This window comes from Babylonia areolata, chromosome 8 (genome assembly GCF_041734735.1).
Source record: "Babylonia areolata isolate BAREFJ2019XMU chromosome 8, ASM4173473v1, whole genome shotgun sequence".
Lineage (NCBI taxonomy): Eukaryota > Metazoa > Mollusca > Gastropoda > Neogastropoda > Buccinidae > Babylonia > Babylonia areolata.
In genome coordinates, this window is record NC_134883.1 from 2086700 (window position 1) to 2107004 (window position 20305).

A 20305-nucleotide genomic window follows, 5' to 3' on the forward strand; every position below is an offset into this window, starting at 1 on the left:
CAAGGATAAGAGAGACACACACACACACAGAGACAGAGAGAGAGGGAGAGGGGGGAAGAGAAAGAGAGAGAGAGAGAGTTTTAAATGTTTGTGTCCAGTTCATTAAGCAGATGCAGTCATGCATGTGTGGGGGTGTCTGTGAATGTAATATCAACTCAGTTTCAGTGTAAACACGTTAAAATGCATCTGGGTATGTCATAACATAAAACACGCATCGTGTATATTATTTTAATGGAAAACAAACACCCCTGATTCTATTATGGATTTTTGCTGTTTTCATCCTCTCTCTCTCTCTCTCTCTCTCTCTCTCTCTCTCTCTCTCTCTCTCTCTCTCTCTCTCTCTCTCTCTCTCTCTAGTTTCTCCAGTTTTCTTTCTTTTTCTTCTTTCAGTCCACTTCGTCGTCCTCTCCCTCACTGAACTTTCCTTCCGATCCATGAAAGAGAAAGATATCCCCCCCCCCTCCCCCTGCCTAATATTTGTAATTATTTTACTGTTCTGATTTCAAAACTAATTGATTTATACACATAAAAACACGTAAGTAGCATTACGCCGTGTAAAATGAAATACAAAAGAACAAAATACGCGTTGAAACGGTTAGGGTTTAGAATATCCCCTTACTTTATCTTAACTACATCCAGATTTTTCTGTTAGAACAAAACAACAACACCTGTACTGCACGATAAAAGTGATAACTGGTATGTATGTATGTGTGTGTGTGTACGTGTCTATGTCTGTGTCTGTGTGTGCTGTATTTTCAGACCACAATTGATTTATCATAATCAGATAAGAATCAATGCTTTTCACTTTATCCACGTTGATGTAAGATTCTAACAGTCAAAAACACTTCCATGTTTAATCAAAACGAACATATCGACAGCTTACGTATGCAGAATGTATGATTGTCACGTTATGCTTCCCTGCCTCTTCCTTGTCTTCAGTTTTCTTCAGTTTTAGAGTTACGCATGCGTGTGAATGACTGGTGCGAAAGCGCTTTGATTTGTCTCTGCACAAGACTCAGCGCTATATAAATATGATAATACTTATTATTATTATTATTATTATTATTATTATTATTATTGTACCCAGTAGTCAAGTCTTCCGTTTTTTGCTTTCAGAATCTCCCAAGACTATAGACGTGCACCTGTTTCTGTTCGACGATTTGCTCCTCATCACCAAGCCAAAGAAGCCGGCACGTAAGGTAGGGGCTGTATGTCTGCAGCTGTTCTGTCTGGAGAGGATTGTTTGGGGGGGGGGGGGGGGGGGGGGGTAGTTTGACAACACACACATTTAAAAAAAAATTCTTCTTACTTTTTTTTACGATTGATGTAGTTCTCTTTTTTTTTTCTTTTTTTTTTTTTCTTGCACTGTGTTGTATTTTGTCTATTCCAGTGTTCATGGGTGGGCTATGTGTGTGGTGTATGTGTATATATATTTTTTTTTCTCATATATATATATACACTCTTTTTTCGTCTTAACTCTTTGTCCATCGCAGCTTCTTCCAATCGCTCGATCCGTCCAGCTGTCGTCTGTCTGTCAAAGAAAATATCTGAGATCGGGATATGTCTTTTGAAACCTGCTCAACGTTTTTCTATTGTTGTTGCTGTTGTTGTTGTTGTTCCTCCACATCTCCAAGTATTACCATTAGCGGGTATTTAGCATCGAATGCATACCAACATCCACTTTCAAGAGTTGTCACTTTTGACTATTTTCCAACAAGAATGGTAACAATCAAAGCAAACATCATTATGCACCGATACATTATAACTTCATGAGTATTTCTTCTGTTGTTAGGAAGACTAGAGTATCGCCACTATTTTTTATGTCACATTTCGTAATGTTCTGTCAGTAAACTTGTGAAAACTTCAAACAATAAATGTTTACAGGTTGGTTGGGAATTACAAGCAATCAGGTTTGAAGTCTTGATCGTTTGGTTGCGGGGGAAATATAGTGCACTACAAAGAGTGGTATTCACTTCACTTGCTTGTGTTTCGACACAACACCAATGGGAAACAACTTTGTCGCAAAACCGTCTGCTTTAGTTCACAGGATTGCTTCCCTTCCGATGCAGTTTTACCCGACGGTTCAGAGAAAGTCCATTCAGAGGAAGTTGGCAGAGGCTGTAAGTTATGCATGGGCGCGAAGCCCAAGAAAAGAGAATGCAAACAAACAAACGTAATAAAACAGCATGCAAACATACACACCCACATGCACGCACATGCACGCACGCACACGTGCACGCAGTTTTGCTCGTGGCTGTGCGCGCGCGCGCCAGTGGATGACTGACTGACCCAACGGACATGACGTCACTGACTCTTTGGACTTGACCTCACTGACTGACCCAACGGACATGGCGTCACTGACTCTTTGGACTTGACGTCACTGACTGACCCAACGGACATGGCGTCACTGACTCTTTGGACTTGACGTCACTGACTGACCCAACGGACATGACGTCACTGACTCTTTGGACTTGACGTCACTAACTGACCCAACGGACATGACGTCACTGACTCTTTAGACTTGACGTCACTGACTGACCCAACGGACATGGGGTCACTGACTCTTTGGACTTGACGTCACTGACTGACTCTACGGACATGGCGTCACTGACTTCATGGACTTGACCGACTCCATGAACATGACGTCACTAACTATGGACTCGACTTTTGCGACATGACGTCACTCGCTCTACGGACTTGGCGTCACTGACTGACCTTTCGGTCTTAACCTGACCTGACCTGACTTGACGAGAGTTGAGTAAATAGCTTTTTTTGTTCTTTTCTTTTCTCTTTTCTTTATTTCTCTCACTTTTCTTCAGTCATTGCCGCTGTGTGTAGCGTGTCAAATGATTGGTTTGATAAGGACAACCCCGGAGCTTCCTTTTTTGAGGGAGTGTCTGGCTTTGTTCCAACATACCTTTTCTATGCCTCTCAAACCAGGAGACAAAATTGCACTGGCTGTCGATGCTGCAGCTTTGGCCGAAACAGTGGGGATTAACTTGGGCAATACACTGACTTGACTGCAGTTACCTCCTCTGCTGCTCCGATGGTCCTAGTCAAACACGACTGACTATCACACGTCGTTTTTTTTGGTTTTTTGGTGTGTTTTTTTCCTGTGTGCTAGCTGAATGGGAAGCTCCTTCTTTTTCTTCGTTCGTGAGCTGCAACTCCCACGTTCACTCGTATGTACACGAGTTGGCTTTTACGTGTGTGACCGTTTTTACCCCGCCATGTATGCTGCCAGACTCCGTTTTCGGGGATGTGCATGCTGCGTATATTCATGTTTCTATAACCCACCGAACGCTGACATGGATTACAGAATATTTAACGTGCGTATTTGATCTTCTGCTTGCGTATGCACACGAAGGGGGTTCAGGCACTAGCAGGTCTGCACATATGTTGACCTGGGAGATCGGAAAAAAATTTCCACCCTTTACCCACCAGGCGCCGTTACCGAGATTCGAACCCCTAACCCTCAGATTGAAAGTCCAACTTTTTAACCACTAGGCTATAGCGCCCGTCGAATGGCAAGCAAGATAAGCAGCACTGACTTGAAGTTATGTATTGACAATGGAGAGAGAGAGAGAGAGAGAGAGAGAGTTACCGCTGTGTATTGTTGGTTCCTCAACAACTCTCCCAGCCTTGTTGTTTGTGTCGCCAGCAGAAACAGGGCACGGAGGGGGGCAGCAAGTCGCCCTCAGGAGCGGAGGGGGCGGGCTTCGTGGTGTTCCGTCAGCCCCTGGCCCTGGATCGCTTCACCCTGCACGACATTCCACCGCCTGATGCCTCCGGTCAGTATCGGGGGGGGGGGGGGAGTGTGGGTTAGGGGGAGAGGGGAGGGAGGGAGTGTGGGTTAGGGGGAGAGGGGAGGGAGGGAGTGTGGGTTAGGGGGAGAGGGGAGGGGGGGAGTGTGGGTTAGGGGGAGAGGGGAGGGAGGGAGTGTGGGTTAGGGGGAGGGGAGGGAGGGAGTGTGGGTTAGGGGGAGAGGGGAGGGAGGGAGTGTGGGTTAGGGGGAGAGGGGAGGGAGGGAGTGTGGGTTAGAGGGGGGAGGGGAGGGAGGGAGTGTGGGTTAGAGGGGGGAGGGGAGGGAGGGAGTGTGGGTTAGGTGGAGAGGGGAGGGAGGGAGTGTGGGTTAGAGGGGGGAGGGGAGGGAGGGAGTGTGGGTTAGGGGGAGAGGGGAGGGAGGGAGTGTGGGTTAGAGGGGGGAGGGGAGGGAGGGAGTGTGGGTTAGAGAGGGGAGGGAGGGAGTGTGGGTTAGAGGGGGGAGGGGAGGGAGGGAGTGTGGGTTAGAAGGGGGAGGGGAGGGAGGGAGTGTGGGTTAGGGGGGGAGGGGAGGGAGGGAGTGTGGGTTAGGGGGAGAGGGGAGGGAGGGAGTGTGGGTTAGAGGGGGGAGGGGAGGGAGGGAGTGTGGGTTAGGGGGAGAGGGGAGGGAGGGAGTGTGGGTTAGAGGGGGGAGGGGAGGGAGGGAGTGTGGGTTAGAGAGGGGAGGGAGGGAGTGTGGGTTAGAGGGGGGAGGGGAGGGAGGGAGTGTGGGTTAGAAGGGGGGAGGGGAGGGAGGGAGTGTGGGTTAGGGGGAGAGGGGAGGGAGGGAGTGTGGGTTAGAGAGGGGAGGGAGGGAGTGTGGGTTAGAGGGGGGAGGGGAGGGAGGGAGTGTGGGTTAGAGGGGGGAGGGGAGGGAGGGAGTGTGGGTTAGGGGGAGAGGGGAGGGAGGGAGTGTGGGTTAGAGAGGGGAGGGAGGGAGTGTGGGTTAGGGGAGAGGGGAGGGAGGGAGTGTGGGTTAGGGGGAGAGGGGAGGGAGGGAGTGTGGGTTAGAGAGGGGAGGGAGGGAGTGTGGGTTAGGGGGAGGGGAGGAAGGGAGTGTGGGTTAGGGGGAGGGGAGGAAGGGAGTGTGGGTTAGGGGGAGAGGGGAGGGAGGGAGTGTGGGTTAGGTGGAGAGGGGAGGGGGGACAGTATAGAAGAACTGTGGAGGGAGTGAGGGGAGGGACTGAGGGGCGGGGGGTGGGGTGGAATTCCTCGCCTGGTGTCTCCGGTCAGCAGCTGTGGGGGAGTGTGGGTTTGGGAGGTGGGGGTTGAATTGTCGGGGGGGTTGCACTGGTGGAAGTGCTGTGGAGGGAGTGGGGTGGGGTTGTTGTGCAGTGGTTTGAAAGGAGGTGAAGGGGGCAGTGTTGGGGGTAGGGATGGGGTGGGGATGTACCGTGTGTACAGCTGGGGGGTAGGGGGAGTGGGGCTAGTGGGGGAAGCGGGGGTCTTTGTGTGGGTGGATGGAAGGGGAATGCAGTGAGTAGGTAGAGGGGTGTACAATTCTCTGTGTGTGGGAGGGAGGTGGAGTGTTTTGGGAAGGTAGGGGGAGGGGTACATTTCTCTGTGTGTGGGAGGGAGGTGGAGTGTTTTGGGTAGGTAGGGGGAGGGGTACATTTCTCTGTGTGTGGGAGGGAGGTGGAGTGTTTTGGGTAGGTAGGGGGAGGGGTACAATTCTCTGTGTGTGGGAGGGAAGGAGAGTGTTGTGGGTAGGTAGGGGGAGGGGTACATTTCTCTGTGTGTGGGAGGGAGGTGGAGTGTTTTGGGTAGGTAGGGGGAGGGGTACACTTCTCTGTGTGTGGGAGGGATGTGGAGTGTTTTGGGTAGGTAGGGGGAGGGGTACATTTCTCTGTGTGTGGGAGGGAGGTGGAGTGTTTTGGGTAGGTAGGGGGAGGGGTACACTTCTCTGTGTGTGGGAGGGAGGTGGAGTGTTTTGGGTAGGTAGGGGGAGGGGTACATTTCTATGTGTGTGGGAGGGAGGTGGAGTGTTTTGGGTAGGTAGGGGGAGGGGTACATTTCTCTGTGTGTGGGAGGGAGGTGGAGTGTTTTGGGTAGGTAGGGAGAGGGGTACATTTCTCTGTGTGTGGGAGGGAGGTGGAGTGTTTTGGGTAGGTAGGGAGAGGGGTACATTTCTCTGTGTGAGGGAGGGAGGTGGAGTGTTTTGGGTAGGTAGGGGAGAGGTACATTTCTCTGTGTGTGGGAGGGAGGTGGAGTGTTTTGGGTTGGTAGGGGGAGGGGTACATTTCTCTGTGTGTGGGAGGGAGGTGGAGTGTTTTGGGTAGGTAGGGAGAGGGGTACAATTCTCTGTGTGTGGGAGGGAGGTGGAGTGTTTTGGGTAGGTAGGGGGAGGGGTACATTTCTCTGTGTGTTGGAGGGAGGTGGAGTGTTTTGGGTAGGTAGGGGGAGGGGTACACTTCTCTGTGTGTGGGAGGGAGGTGGAGTGTTTTGGGTAGGTAGGGGGAGGGGTACACTTCTCTGTGTGTGGGAGGGAGGTGGAGTGTTTTGGGTAGGTAGGGGGAGGGGTACATTTCTCTGTGTGTTGGAGGGAGGTGGAGTGTTTTGGGTAGGTAGGGGGAGGGGTACATTTCTCTGTGTGTTGGAGGGAGGTGGAGTGTTTTGGGTAGGTAGGGGGAGGGGTACATTTCTCTGTTGTGGGAGGGAGGTGGAGTGTTTTGGGTAGGTAGGGGGAGGGGTACACGTCTGTGTGTGGGAGGGAGGTGGAGTGTTTTGGGTAGGTAGGGGGAGGGGTACACTTCTCTGTGTGTGGGAGGGAGGTGGAGTGTTTTGGGTAGGTAGGGGGAGGGGTACATTTCTCTGTGTGTTGGAGGGAGGTGGAGTGTTTTGGGTAGGTAGGGGGAGGGGTACATTTCTCTGTGTGTTGGAGGGAGGTGGAGTGTTTTGGGTAGGTAGGGGGAGGGGTACATTTCTCTGTTGTGGGAGGGAGGTGGAGTGTTTTGGGTAGGTAGGGGGAGGGGTACACGTCTGTGTGTGGGAGGGAGGTGGAGTGTTTTGGGTAGGTAGGGGGAGGGGTACAATTCTCTGTGTGTGGGAGGGAGGCGGTAGGGGTGATGGTGGTGGGGGCGTAAATGAAGTTGTATGTCTTCCGGTATTTATCGATCTTGAAAGTTAGACTGCACTATACTGTATACCCTCTCTTTCTCCGTGTCTGTGTCGTGTGTTAAATTGTTTCGTTTTCTGGAGGAAGTATGGAATCTAGATTTTTTTTTTTTACATTTGTTCTCTTTTAGGACAGGAGAGGGAGAGGGTGAATAGTGAATAAAAAAAAATATTGGGGGAAACCGGGGTACATGGAGGTTGGAATTTGAAAATAATATTGTATTGTATTGTTTTGTATTGTATTGTATTGCTGCATGACACGATACCTCGGTGTATGTATTCAGTGTGTGTGTGTGTGTGTGTGTGTGTGTGTGTGTGTGTGTGTGCGTGTGTGTCTGTGTGTCTGTCTGTCTGTGTCTGTGTGTGTGAGAGAGAGAAAGAGAGAGTGTGTGTGTGTGTGTGCATTCAAAAGTTCTTGTCTTGATATGAGATGTGTCCAAAATTCTACTGTGTCTGTGTTTGTATATGATTTTCGATTTATGTTTGTACCTTTTTATATATCACCCACCACAATATTTACTGTGACCCCAGTACACTTCGTAATAAATACATATTCCATTTTATTCTATTCTGTGTTGCAGCGAACGGCCTGAAGCAGGTGTTGGTCTTGGTTCACCTCAGCCGATTCCAGCAGGTTCTTGGAGTCTTCACCTTGCAGGCATCTTGTGATTCTACCAAGGTATGTCATATAGACCAACATAAAGTGTACACGCGCAGCATGTGTGTGTGCGTGTCTGTGTGTGTGTGTGTGTGTGTGTGTGTGTGTGTGTGTGTGTGTGTGAAACAGAGAGAGGGAGAGAGAAAATGCATGTATGTGTATGTTAATGACAAAGCATTTGTCAGATCGTTTAAAAAAAAAGAATTTTACCCTGAAATGTTCCTGTTTTCAAATCAGCTTATTCATTCTCATCTTTGTCCGTCAATAGTTTCTCTCGCCCTCAGACTACATGTGAATAAGTTATGTTTTATCTTTCGTTCCTTTGTTTCGATCCATTTTGATAGGACCGCAAATACACTTGCAGGCAAAAGAAAACAAAAGTTGACCATGCACTGCTCTCCTTGGGAAGAGCAACCCGAATTTCACACAGAAAAAACACACAACTTTTGTGACAAAGAACAATGCAGTACAATACAACGCAACGGAACGCAAAGCAACCATACAATACAATACAAAGACGTTTCTGGAATGTGAAGTCCGATTTTTTTAGATGAAACTTCATCATATATAAAAGAAAGAAGGGTGAAATACGATACACTTAATCAAATTATAAAAAGAGAGGGACAAGCACTACTACATGGTTACAACGCATTCAGTAGATAAATGTAAATGTTATAAGAAGAAGAAAAAAAAGAAGACGAAGAAGAAGAAAAAGAAAAAGAAGAAATGTTATCGCCACCGCTACCCGTCATCATCATCATCGACAACACAGAGCCAGTACAGCAACGCAACAAAGCAAACTGACCACCATTGAAAGGACCAGACAAATTTCACCCCTAAAACACACAGCCGTCCACAATATCACACTCGGTTTTTTGGGGGGTTTTGTTGTTTTTTTCATTCCTGTCACGTTGAGTGGGATGGTTACTACTGTGCACACACTGCGGCAGGTGACGTGGGTGAACGCCATCCGGGAGGCTCAGGACAGCTACGCGGACAAGCAACAGCAGACTGCCAGTACCCAGGCCCACAGCAACCCTCCCCCCAACACCCACAACCACCACCACCAGCTTGCCAGGACCACGCAGGCCAACGGGGAGGGGCATGGAGGAGGAGGAGGAGCAGGAGGAGGAGCAGGAGAAGAAGGAGGAGGAGCAGGAAGAGCCGGGGGAGAGTTCCCTTGGTCCCCTACCCGACGTGCGCTGAGAACTAGCGGGAAGCGGCGCGAGGGTCCCACTAAATCACGCTCCATGGACGCCGTGTACATGTGACGCCGTCCGTCATAACTCTGCCGACACTGCCCCCCCCCCCCCTGCTCCCTCCCCCCCCCCCCCGCCCCCTCCTCGCCCCCCTCCCCCCAATCCCTGCCTAGACATGGCCAGGACCACGGTTTCTTCCTTCCTCTCTCACGACTGGCTGCTGGTTCCAAACATGCGTTCTAGAAGCAGCAGCAGAATGGGCAAGTCGTTAGGTCCTTGTGGTTCTGTGGATGCCGTTGCCACGTGGTGGTGGTGGTGGCATTATATGTCTGGCTGTTGACGGGTCCGTTCCGCTGAGACACTCAGAAAGTGGGGGGTCTCTCGGGGGTGGAGTGTGTCCAACAACAGGGAAGGAGAGAGAGGAACCAAGGACTTCCCCTGTGTTCTCCCACCCTTACCTTCAGGGCGTGCTTTGTGTGTGTGATACTCTCTGTGTGTGTGTGTGTGTGTGTGTGTGGTGTGTGGGTGTGTGTGTGTGTGTGCCAGCCTTTAAAAAAAAAAAGATGTACCTTTTCCAAGGCAAGTGTAAAACGTCCTATCTGTTTGGATCTGTGGTGTTCCCAAAGAGATGATGGTGATGGTGATATGTGTGTGTGTGTGTGTGCGTGCGTGTGTGTGTGTGTGTGTGTGTGTACAAACAATGGACTCATCAGCACCAGCCGTGGCTGTCTCATGGTGTCGTCAAGTGCCTGATTGACGAAGTGGATCATTCCTTTCCTTCATTATTACAGACGACACATTTCCAGGAGACTCAAGGCTGCTGTGTCGGTCGTGCGGCTGGGCCGTGCCGTGAAGGTAGATGCATCATGCTGCAGAAGAATTAAATACTTTGTTAAACGTGGTGGCCTAGAGGTGACAGCCCCTCCTCTTATCCCTCCCCATCCCCCTCCCCCCTCCTTCCCCTGGACAGTGAGAGTTTACAGTTGTGAACCACACACAGCAGTGCTTTTTATCCCCCCCCCCTTCATCATCCACTAGACTTTAAGCTATGGCCTGGGTACTAGTCTTTTAGACCAGAAGGGAAAGCAGCAAGTGGCGTCTGTGGCAGAGACTGTTCCGGCCGTGTGGACGCCGTGTGAATGTGACCACAGACTTGACGGTCGACCTGTCTCTTCCTGTCATGAATGACTAGTCTTCGACTCATTGGTTGTTTATTATGTCTGTTCACCAGAAGCTGATTTAGACACGTACTCGGTCACTTATTTCAACACACACACACACACACACACACACACACACGCCGGATGTGTGGAGATGGGTGAGGGATTTAACTTGGGGGGAAGAAAGAATGAAGGGGGGGGGGGGAGGGCGTATTGCGAAAAAGACTGTCTCGTACACACACACACACGCACACATGCACACACACACGCGCGCGCGCTGGGAGTGGTAGCAGCACGACACTGGTGACTAAGCTGACTTAGCTGCAGGGAGGATGGACCGTGTGTACGTGACGAAAAGTTCATCAATCGCCTTTCTTTCTGCATGACACATTGTTCACAACTCGCATTTTTGCACGAGAAGAATGATGCTCGTAACTCGGCATTTCTACCTAACACGATGTGCATTAATCGCATATTCTACATGACAAGATTTTTATAAACTGTTTTCTATTCGGTATGTTGTTCATATATCGTATGTTTGTACATGACAAGATATTGATAAATCGCATTTTTACATGACAACATGTTCACAAATCGCATTTCATACATGACAAACTATTTATCAGTCGCATTTCATACATGACAAACTATTTATCAGTCGCATTTCATACAGTGACAAAATGTCCACATATCGCTGTTCTACATGGGAAAATATTTATAAATTGCATTTCTACATGAAACGGTGTTAGTAAATTACATTTCTACATCACAAGATGTTCATAAATTGCATTTCTATATGACGCGATGTTCTGAACTCGCATTTTTACATTACAAGGTCTACATAACTCGCATTAATTTTCTGCACGACAAAACATCTGTGAATTGTATTTCAACATGACAAAACCACGGATGTTCGTAAATCGCATTTATACAAGACGATATGTCCACAAACAGCATTTCCAGTACGTCTGATGACGTCACTCATAGCTGCGGTCATTTTCTTTCAAGAGTGCATTTCCGTCGTTTTGATTTTCAGCATGTTCAGACGACCATTGAGAAAAAGCCATAGTATCCGTCATGCATTTCATTGTTGTTGTTGTTACAGGTAGCGTAATCAGGAAACACTGTACTTGTCTGAAGAAAATTGAAACACCGTTTTATTCTGATGTTGTTTTTTCCCTTAATTTCAGAAAGTGCAATGTATCAGTGATTTAGTGGTGTAAATCCTTGCGTGGTAATGCGGTGCAGTGTGTGTGTCTGTGTGTGTGTGTGTGTGTGCGCGCGGTGTGTGTGTGTGTGTGTGTGTGTGTGTGTGTGTGTGTGTGCGCGCGGTGTGTGTGTGTGTGTGTGATGTGCACTGATCTACGTTGTTGCCTTCTGTCTAACCCTGAATTGATTCATGTCATCCGTCCTGCTCTCAGGCGACGGGTCAGTGATGGATGTGTGTGGTGAAGGGGATGTTGGTGTGTGTGTGTGTGTGGAGGTGATCATTAGCTCGGGTTATTGTTAATTTACAGTTATTCGCTTTGGTTTATAAGTTTTCCATTAAAACCTAGTAGGATGTATGTGAAGGCCCTAAACATCGATATGGCGTTCTGTCATGTGGCTGACGTCACCACGGTGCAACACTTTCCGTCACATCTGGCTTACTTACACCTCTTCGACATACACCTCGTTCGGTTCAACATAGCATCTCATGAACAAAGCTTTTGGAGTAATGCTGTTGAAGTTTGTCATTTAGGTTTCTATACTGTGAATAGAATGTTTGTATTTGTTGATCAGTGCGCGTTGACCTCAACACCCAGTGTTTTCAGTTCACTTTGTCTAGTTGCACTTGTATGCCATGATCCCCGGAAGAAGTGGAAAATGTACCTGATCTGCAGATGCAGTTAACTGGGCTGACATCTCAATATTGCCAATTTGTGACGACATAATTGAACGTCCGTTGTACACAGGTTCCTACAATCAGCACGGGTCGCTAGATCAGGACACACCGACTGAACGTTTCCCTCATCAGGCCATGAGAAGCGATACTTGTATTTTTTCCAGACCGATTCAATCAAATAAAGTTGGCGATGTGCTGGTTCGGATGGTAGAACGTCTATTGTGTGTTTCATGTCAACGTTTGCCAATTCAAATCCCGGGTGTGTTTGAATGAACTGAGCTTATTCGGTGTGCTGTCTTTGTGTGTTGATGTGAGTCATGGCTGATGTCTGGATTGGGGATGTCCACCTCAAAGCTTCATTCATTAATTGTCATTTTGTTGACAGGGTTTACCCAGAGAGAGAGAGAGAGAGAGAGAGAGAGAGAGTTCTGTTCTTCATAGTTTATTCTTTCTCGACGATTTCATGATTATAGCTTCTCCACCCTCTCTCTCTATATATTATCTTTATCTCTATCTCTCTCAGTTGTGTATTTGTGTGTGTGTGTGTGTGTGTGTGTGTGTGTGTGTGTGTGTGAGAGAGAGAGAGAGAGAGAGAGAGAGAGAGTTTCTTCGTTTTCGCCGATATTTTAAACTCGACAGACCGAACGCTTGTGTGATGATTATCATTTCATTCGCATCCTTGTGTGATATTTATTTTTATAAAGGAGAACATCTCTCATCTCCATCAACCAGGGACCACACCTCATTGATCTCTTCCGTTGTGCTGTGTTGTATGACCTCCATCTCGGTGAAATGAGGAACAATGCATCGTGCAGGGTTTGCCGCTGGTCTGCGGGTTGCCGGTTAACTTGTATTCCAGTTGACAGGTCGCCGTTATGGATACTGAGCATTAGGATTCTTTCAGTTACAGACGATATCCCCACCTTCTGGAAAATCTGTCTCGTTGGGATTCTTTCAGTTACAGATGGTATTCCCACCTGGAAATGCTGTGTCACTGGGATTCCTTCAGTAACAGATGGTATTCCCACCTGGAAATGCTGTGTCACTGGGATTCTTTCAGTTACAGATGGTATTCCCACCTGGAAATGCTGTGTCACTGGGATTCCTTCAGTAACAGATGGTATTCCCACCTGGAAATGCTGTGTCACTGGGATTCCTTCAGTAACAGATGGTATTCCCACCTTCTGGAAATGCTGTGTCACTGGGATTCTTTCAGTTACAGATGGTATTCCCACCTGGAAATGCTGTGTCACTGGGATTCCTTCAGTAACAGATGGTATTCCCACCTTCTGGAAATGCTGTGTCACTGAGATTCCTTCAGTAACAGATGGTATTCCCACCTTCTGGAAATGCTGTGTCACTGGGATTCCTTCAGTTACAGATGGTATTCCCACCTTCTGGAAATGTGGGATTCTTTCAGTTACAGATGGTATTCCCACCTGGAAATGCTGTGTCACTGGGATTCCTTCAGTAACAGATGGTATTCCCACCTGGAAATGCTGTGTCACTGGGATTCCTTCAGTAACAGATGGTATTCCCACCTTCTGGAAATGCTGTGTCACTGGGATTCCTTCAGTGACAGATGGTATTCCCACCTTCTGGAATTGCTGTGTCACTGGGATTCCTTCTGTTACAGATGGTATTCCCACCTTTGGGATATTCTGTCACTGGGATTCCTTCAGTTACAGATGGTATTCCCACCTTCGGGATATTCTGTCACTGGGATTCTTTCAGTTACAGATGGTATTCCCACCTTCGGGATATTCCCACCTTCGGGATATTCTGTCACTGGGATTCCTTCAGTTACAGATGGTATTCCCACCTTTGGGATATGCTGTCACTGGGATTCCTTCAGTTACAGATGGTATTCCCACCTTCGGGATATTCTGTCACTGGGATTCTTTCAGTTACAGATGGTATTCCCACCTTCGGGATATTCTGTCACTGGGATTCTTTCAGTTACAGATGGTATTCCCACCTTCGGGATATTCTGTCACTGGGATTCCTTCAGTTACAGATGGTATTCCCACCTTCTGGAAATGCTGTGTCACTGGGATTCTTTCAGTTACAGACAGTATCCGTACCTTCTGGAAATTATGTGTTGGAATAATTCCTCTTTTATGTCATGTTGGGTTCTTTATTTTATACCCTGGCCATATTTGTTTTATTCAGCAGCAGCGTTGCTTCGTCTTTCCAAAACGTCCCACATGACTAGCGGGGTTTGGTTTTCTTTGCGTTCAGTTGGCTGTGAATGCCGCTTAGTACTGACCCAGTGCCGCCAAACTCCCAGGAGGACTGTGACGCTGAGTAGTGAGATCAAAGCTGCTCTTTGGAAGAGGGAGTGGCGCAACGTGAAGCAAGCTGGGTGATTGACATATGTGTGTACACGTTAAGCGCACATCGCTTCGTGTGTTTGTCGATTTATACGGCAGGAATCATCGCATTTCCCTTCACACCTTTCATGTTTGCATAATTATGCAGGTGCAAATGCTTATGCGTGTGCGGACGTACATAGGCACGCACACACACACACACACACACACACACACACACACACACACTCTATCACACACAAACACACACACACACACACACACACACACACACACACACACACACACACACACACAGATGTCTTGCATACAAAGTCACTTGTAATACAGCTGTACCATTTTGCTTCCCATCAGATTGTTTTTCGAAAAAGTATATTCTGGTCAGGATTTGTTCTGGCATATTCAACACAACAACCATACTCCAGTAGCTGTAATCGATTTTTTTTTTCTGGCATATTTCAACACAGCTTCCATATTCCAGTAATTCTACTCGATTCATTACTTTCCCCTCAAGGCCTGGCAAAGCGCGATGGGTTATGCTGTGGTCAGACATCTGCCCAGCAGATGTGGTACAGCGTGTAATGGATTTGTCCAAACGCACTGATGCCTCATTGAAAATCTCAAACTGACACAAACCGATTTTTGTCGGCTGAAATGGGGAAATATGCAAAAACGGTATGTATTATGATTATTTTGTACAGATACATACACACACCCACTTTCTTTTGTTATTTTTCTCAGAAGAATTTAGTGTGAGAAAGAGTAACGTTTTAGCCTGCTTTGTTCACATCAAAAGTAAAAAGAATCTCAACTCATTTTACCTGAAGCATATCATACAGACACGTTCGGTATTGACTCAGTCAATAGCAAGTGCCCAGTTTACATAGAAATGCATTCGGATGTTTTCAAACAGTGTAGTTTTCCATTTTCGCTTCTTATGGTCTCGTGTTTTGTATTTGTGCAGTGAAAAATGAAAAGGATTGGGAGGGTGGAGGACATAGCCATTAACGAACTAGGACACGATTTTCAGGATTAAGGACATTCATATCCCCCTTCTTAGTCTCGGAGAAGCTCATCACTTTATAGGGGAAATGGATGGAAGAGCTCATCATTTTGTGGATGAAACGGTTGTAAAAGCTCATTATAGTGTGAAATGAAATGGTTGGATAAGCTCATCATAGTGTGAATGAAACTGGTGAAAAAGCTCATTATTGTGTGAATTAAACAGATGAACAGATGGAAAAGCTCATTGTGTGAATGAAACAGGTGAACAGATGGAAAAACTCATCATTGTGTGAATGAAACAGATGGAAAAGCTCATCATTGTGTGAATGAAACAGGTGAACAGATGGAAAAGCTCATCATTGTGTGAATGAAACAGGTGAACAGGTTGAAAATCTCATCATTGTGTGAATGAAACAGGTGAACAGATGGAAAAGCTCATCATTGTGTGAATGAAACAGATGGAAAAGCTCATCATTGTGTGAATGAAACAGGTGAACAGATGGAAAAGCTCATCATTGTGTGAATGAAACAGATGGAAAAGCTCATCATTGTGTGAATGAAACAGGTGAACAGATGGGAAAGCTTATCATTGTGTGAATGAAACTGGTGAACAGATGGAAAAGCTTATCATTGTGTGAATGAAACTGGTGAACAGATGGGAAAGCTCATCATTGTGTGAATGAAACAGGTGAACAGATGGAAAAGCTTATCATTGTGTGAATGAAACAGATGGAAAAGCTCATCATTGTGTGAATGAAACAGGTGAACAGATGGAAAAGCTCATCATTGTGTGAATGAAACAGGTGAACAGATGGGAAAGCTCATCATTGTGTGAATGAAACAGGTGAACAGATGGGAAAGCTCATCATTGTGTGAATGAAACAGGTGAACAGATGGGAAAGCTCATCATTGTGTGAATGAAACAGGTGAACAGATGGAAAAGCTCATCATTGTGTGAATGAAACAGGTGAACAGATGGAAAAGCTCATCATTGTGTGAATGAAACAGGTGAACAGGTTGAAAATCTCATCATTGTGTGAATGAAACAGGTGAACAGATGGAAAAGCTCATCATTGTGTGAATGAAACAGATGGAAAAGCTCATCATTGTGTGAATGAAACAGGTGAACAGATGGAAAAGCTCATCATTGTGTGAATGAAACAGGTGAACAGGTTGAAAATCTCATCATTGTGTGAATGAAACAGATGGAAAAGCTCATCATTGTGTGAATGAAACAGGTGAACAGATGGAAAAGCTCATCATTGTATGAATGAAACAGATGGAAACGCTTATCATTGTATTATATGATACGAATGGAAACTCTAAACATTTGTATGTCTGTGTCTGTGTATGTGTTTCATTCTATTCTTCCTGTGTTCACGAATCCATGTTCAGTGCAGTTTCAAAAGACCGCCCCATTTCAAATTCCTGAAGCACATAACATGTTATCTAATCAGTTTCCCTTCAGAACAGCTGGACGGTCATTAATTATTTGTGATGTTATGCATTTGAGTTGTTATATTGTTTTGTGTGATATTCATAATTACCCACATGTACACTGGCATCGTGCTTGTATCCAGCATTACCCAAATACTAATGAATGATGATAATGTGCCCGTCGTTCTTTTATGGTTTATCAGGATTTGTACAACTGTACTGGATTGACAAAAAAAAGAAGAAAAAAAAGAAGAAGATGCTTGATAAATGGTTTTGTCCTGTGAAACATGTCAACAAAGAATATGTACAGTTAAGATACTTGATAAAAATGACTTTGTCCTGTGAAAAGAATGTGAACAAAACATTGTACACTGTGACTCAAAATAAAAAGTTTGTAATCATATTTTGTTGTGTTTTAAAGCCATTAACTTTTCGAGTTAATTCTTTCTCTTCATGGTGACATCTACCCTGAAATATAGTTCACCGCATGGATACTTTTTTTTTTAATCACCTTGAAATCCGAGTGATTGTACGTGTTGTTTTAGAATCTTTTTTCTTTCTTTTTGATGAGAAATGTTGTTCCAAAAAGGGCAGTTGGAACTGTATACTTTTCGGCTTGCCATTAATGAAAATCTTTTGGTGGTTCCCAGCACTGACAGTGGTAGCAGCACAACAACGAAACAATGAATAACAACAGCAACATAACATAATTGTATGGAGTCAGACGATAAACCAAATAATTCCTCAACCAGAACTGAACAGTAGCAACGACAGTGACACAAAACACAACAAATGAAACAATGAACAACAACAGAACAGAACAAATAGAGACAGACTATAAACCAAATAATGTCTCAACCAGAACTAAACCCTAACAACGACAGTGACACGAGCACAACATATAAAGCCGAACACTGTTAATGCTGACGACAGATGATACACAAACAAATCCATCAGGAGCAGTAACATTGCAAAGACTAAAATGAACATCCAAAACGACAACAGCAGGAGCCATTTTATCAAAACATAATCGTCAACAATCGAAATCTGAACAGCCAGATGGAATCAGAGAATGAGTGTTCTGTTTAATATAGTCTTAACATTAGCAGACGCCAGAATAATGTATCACAATGTGATTTACAGTTTCAGTTTTCAGAAGGAGGAACGTAGCAGAGTGGTTAAAAGTCGCTCATCTGCCAATACAGAGAGTCTGGGTTCCAATCCCACTGTCGCCTTTTTCTCCGGAGTTTGACTGGAAAATCAAAGAGCGCGTTTAATCATTTGGATGAGACGATAAACCGAGGTCACGTGTGCAGCACGCGCTTGGCACATATTAACTTGAGTGTTGTTATCTAGCAAAATTATGTAGAAGAAATCCAAGTCTGACAGACACACAAATATATCTGCATGCACTCAAGGCCTGAATGGATCGGCTGATGCTGCTGGTCAGGTATCTGCCTTGTAGATGTGGTGCAATGTATGGAATTGTCCGAACTCAGTGACGCCTCCTTGAGTTAATCCGAAACTCACAATATGATCCTTTCAAAAAATGATCTCATAGATATCAGCAATGATTTATATAAACAAGCAATACTGATTCCATGATAAACAGGGTGTTTACAAAAGGATTTATCGCTCTAATCATTATCAGCCCTTTCTGAAGCCACACAGCAGAGTGTATGGTATCATTGTGAAATCATGTTCACACACCAGCAGAGTGTATGGTATCATTGTGAAATCATGTTCACACACCAGCAGAGTGTATGGTATCACTGTGAAATCATGTTCACACACCAGCAGAGTGTATGGTATCATTGTGAAATCATGTTCACACACCAGCAGAGTGTATGGTATCACTGTGAAATCATGTTCACACACCAGCAGAGTGTATGGTATCACTGTGAAATCATGTTCACACACCAAATCTGATGGTCTGAAGGAGTTAGAGGAGTTGAAGACAACTAGCCGGAAAAACTGCAAGGCGTTGCAAATTCTTTATCACACATCATGTGCTGGTTAGATTAAAAAAAAATAATAATAAACTCATGGTTGTCTCTGAAAAAAAAAACGGGTATATGCGTAAGTCAAGCCTATGTTATATTTTTTTCTTCTTTTTTTTCTTGTTTTTTTTTTTAGTATGGTGTAGCGTATGTGGATTATCCTGCACACTTTTACACCCCTTCTCGAAACTGAAAGTAAATTGAAAGTTACCCACGACTTATCACGTTGGGGAACAAAACTAAAAATAAAATTAAAAAAAAACTCCACCCCCACCCCCACCACCCGTCCCACTCACCTCCCTGTTCATCACTCTGAGACCAGTAGTGTAAGGACGTGGTGCACGGACATTTCGAACAGGAACACGAACGTCGCAGTTTGTGAGCACAGTTCATACAGCGGCGAGAGAGAGAGGGTGAGAGAGAGAAAAAAACAAAAACAAAAAAGGGGGGATTAAGCTGTTCATTCTCAGGCGTTCAACGTCAACGTCTGCAAGCGGAAAGGTCGGAGGTCAAGGATTCTGTATAAGAGAAAACAAAACTGAACTAAAAAAAAAAAAAGAATATAAATGATATATCGATTTTTTCCTATCATCCAAATGGTGAACACCTCTGTGATAAAACAGAACAAAGTCAACCTCACTGGAGTACTTTAAAGTGGATTGTCTTCTGTGACTTGAGTGCGGAATGGGCTGGGTGCATGAAGTATGCTGAAGGTAAGTGTGTGTCTTTCAGTGTGATAAATATAGATTGCTCTCTCTCTCTCTCTCTCTCTCTCTCTCTCTCTCTCTCTCGTTCGCTCGCTCGCTCTCTAATACATACATACATATATATATATATATATATTTGTGTGTGTGTGTGTGTGTGTGTGTGTCTGCCTTTCACTTTGTTTTGTTTGCTTGTTTGATTTCTTTCATTTTTTTCTGTTTTGTGTGCATGCATGAATTTATTCATTTCATTCCATCATGATGGTGACAATAGCTGCTGTATAAGTGATATTGGTGAGTGGTAGTAGTCATTCTAGTTATTAATTACAACTGTCGTAGGTGGATTTGATGATAACAAGAATGTGGCTTTAGTCATCTGGTTGTCGATACTGATGACACTTTTCTCTTCTCTCTCCCTCTCTCTTTCTCTCTCTCTAATATATATATATATAGGGAGGGGGGCGTGTGTGTGTGTGTGTGTGTGTGTGTGTGTGCGTGTGTGTGCGCGCGCGTGTGCGTGCGTGTATGTATCGAATTGTGTATGTTTATGACTGTGTGTGCGTATGTCTGTCTCTACTTTTCTCGCGTACGCAATAGATATTATTACTATTGCCCCTTTCCCTAACAACCGGAAGGCTGAAATCACAGTACAGATTTTTTTTAAACCTGCACAGTACGATAAAACAGGTTAAAAAAAGTATCTGAGATGAAGTTGTTTAAAAGCAGCAAGATCGTACAAGAGAATTCACGTCCAATGAACACACAATCGCATGATAAAACCGGATGTAAAACATGACACATTTGAAAACACTGGTAAAAGTGTATCACACAAAAACCCGTATATGATCAAAGCTAAACTTGTGATCCAAGATAAAGATATAAAAAGCAAACAGTTCATACAATTATACAAAAATGTACACATAATAGCATAGTATACAAAAACAACAACAAGCAAAAACACATGAAATGTATAAATCAGCAACTAAACAGCTGGTGAGACGTGCATCAC

The 20305-nt window shown here is 45.3% G+C and overlaps 1 protein-coding gene and 1 long non-coding RNA gene across 4 annotated transcripts in view; both read left to right on the top strand.

The window, feature by feature from the left end:
- The window catches only part of LOC143284454 (uncharacterized), a 298683-nt gene extending 287293 nt beyond the window's left edge, over positions 1-11390 (top strand). For 2 of the 3 annotated variants that reach the window (XM_076591096.1, XM_076591093.1), the window contains exons 18-21: positions 1117-1199; positions 3662-3791; positions 7497-7594; positions 8524-11390. In XM_076591096.1, coding sequence (XP_076447211.1) covers positions 1117-1199; positions 3662-3791; positions 7497-7594; positions 8524-8844 — 632 coding nt within the window. In that variant the 3' untranslated portion in view covers positions 8845-11390. The remainder of the gene's footprint in view (positions 1-1116; positions 1200-3661; positions 3792-7496; positions 7595-8523) is intronic. The other variant, XM_076591095.1, reaches the window with a different exon arrangement.
- Positions 11391-13606: 2216 nt separating this feature from the next.
- Positions 13607-16995, top strand: LOC143284998 (uncharacterized). The gene is made up of 2 exons (XR_013055657.1): positions 13607-16327; positions 16361-16995. It is a non-coding gene; the product is annotated as an uncharacterized LOC143284998 (long non-coding RNA).
- The last annotated feature ends 3310 nt before the right edge of the window (positions 16996-20305 follow it).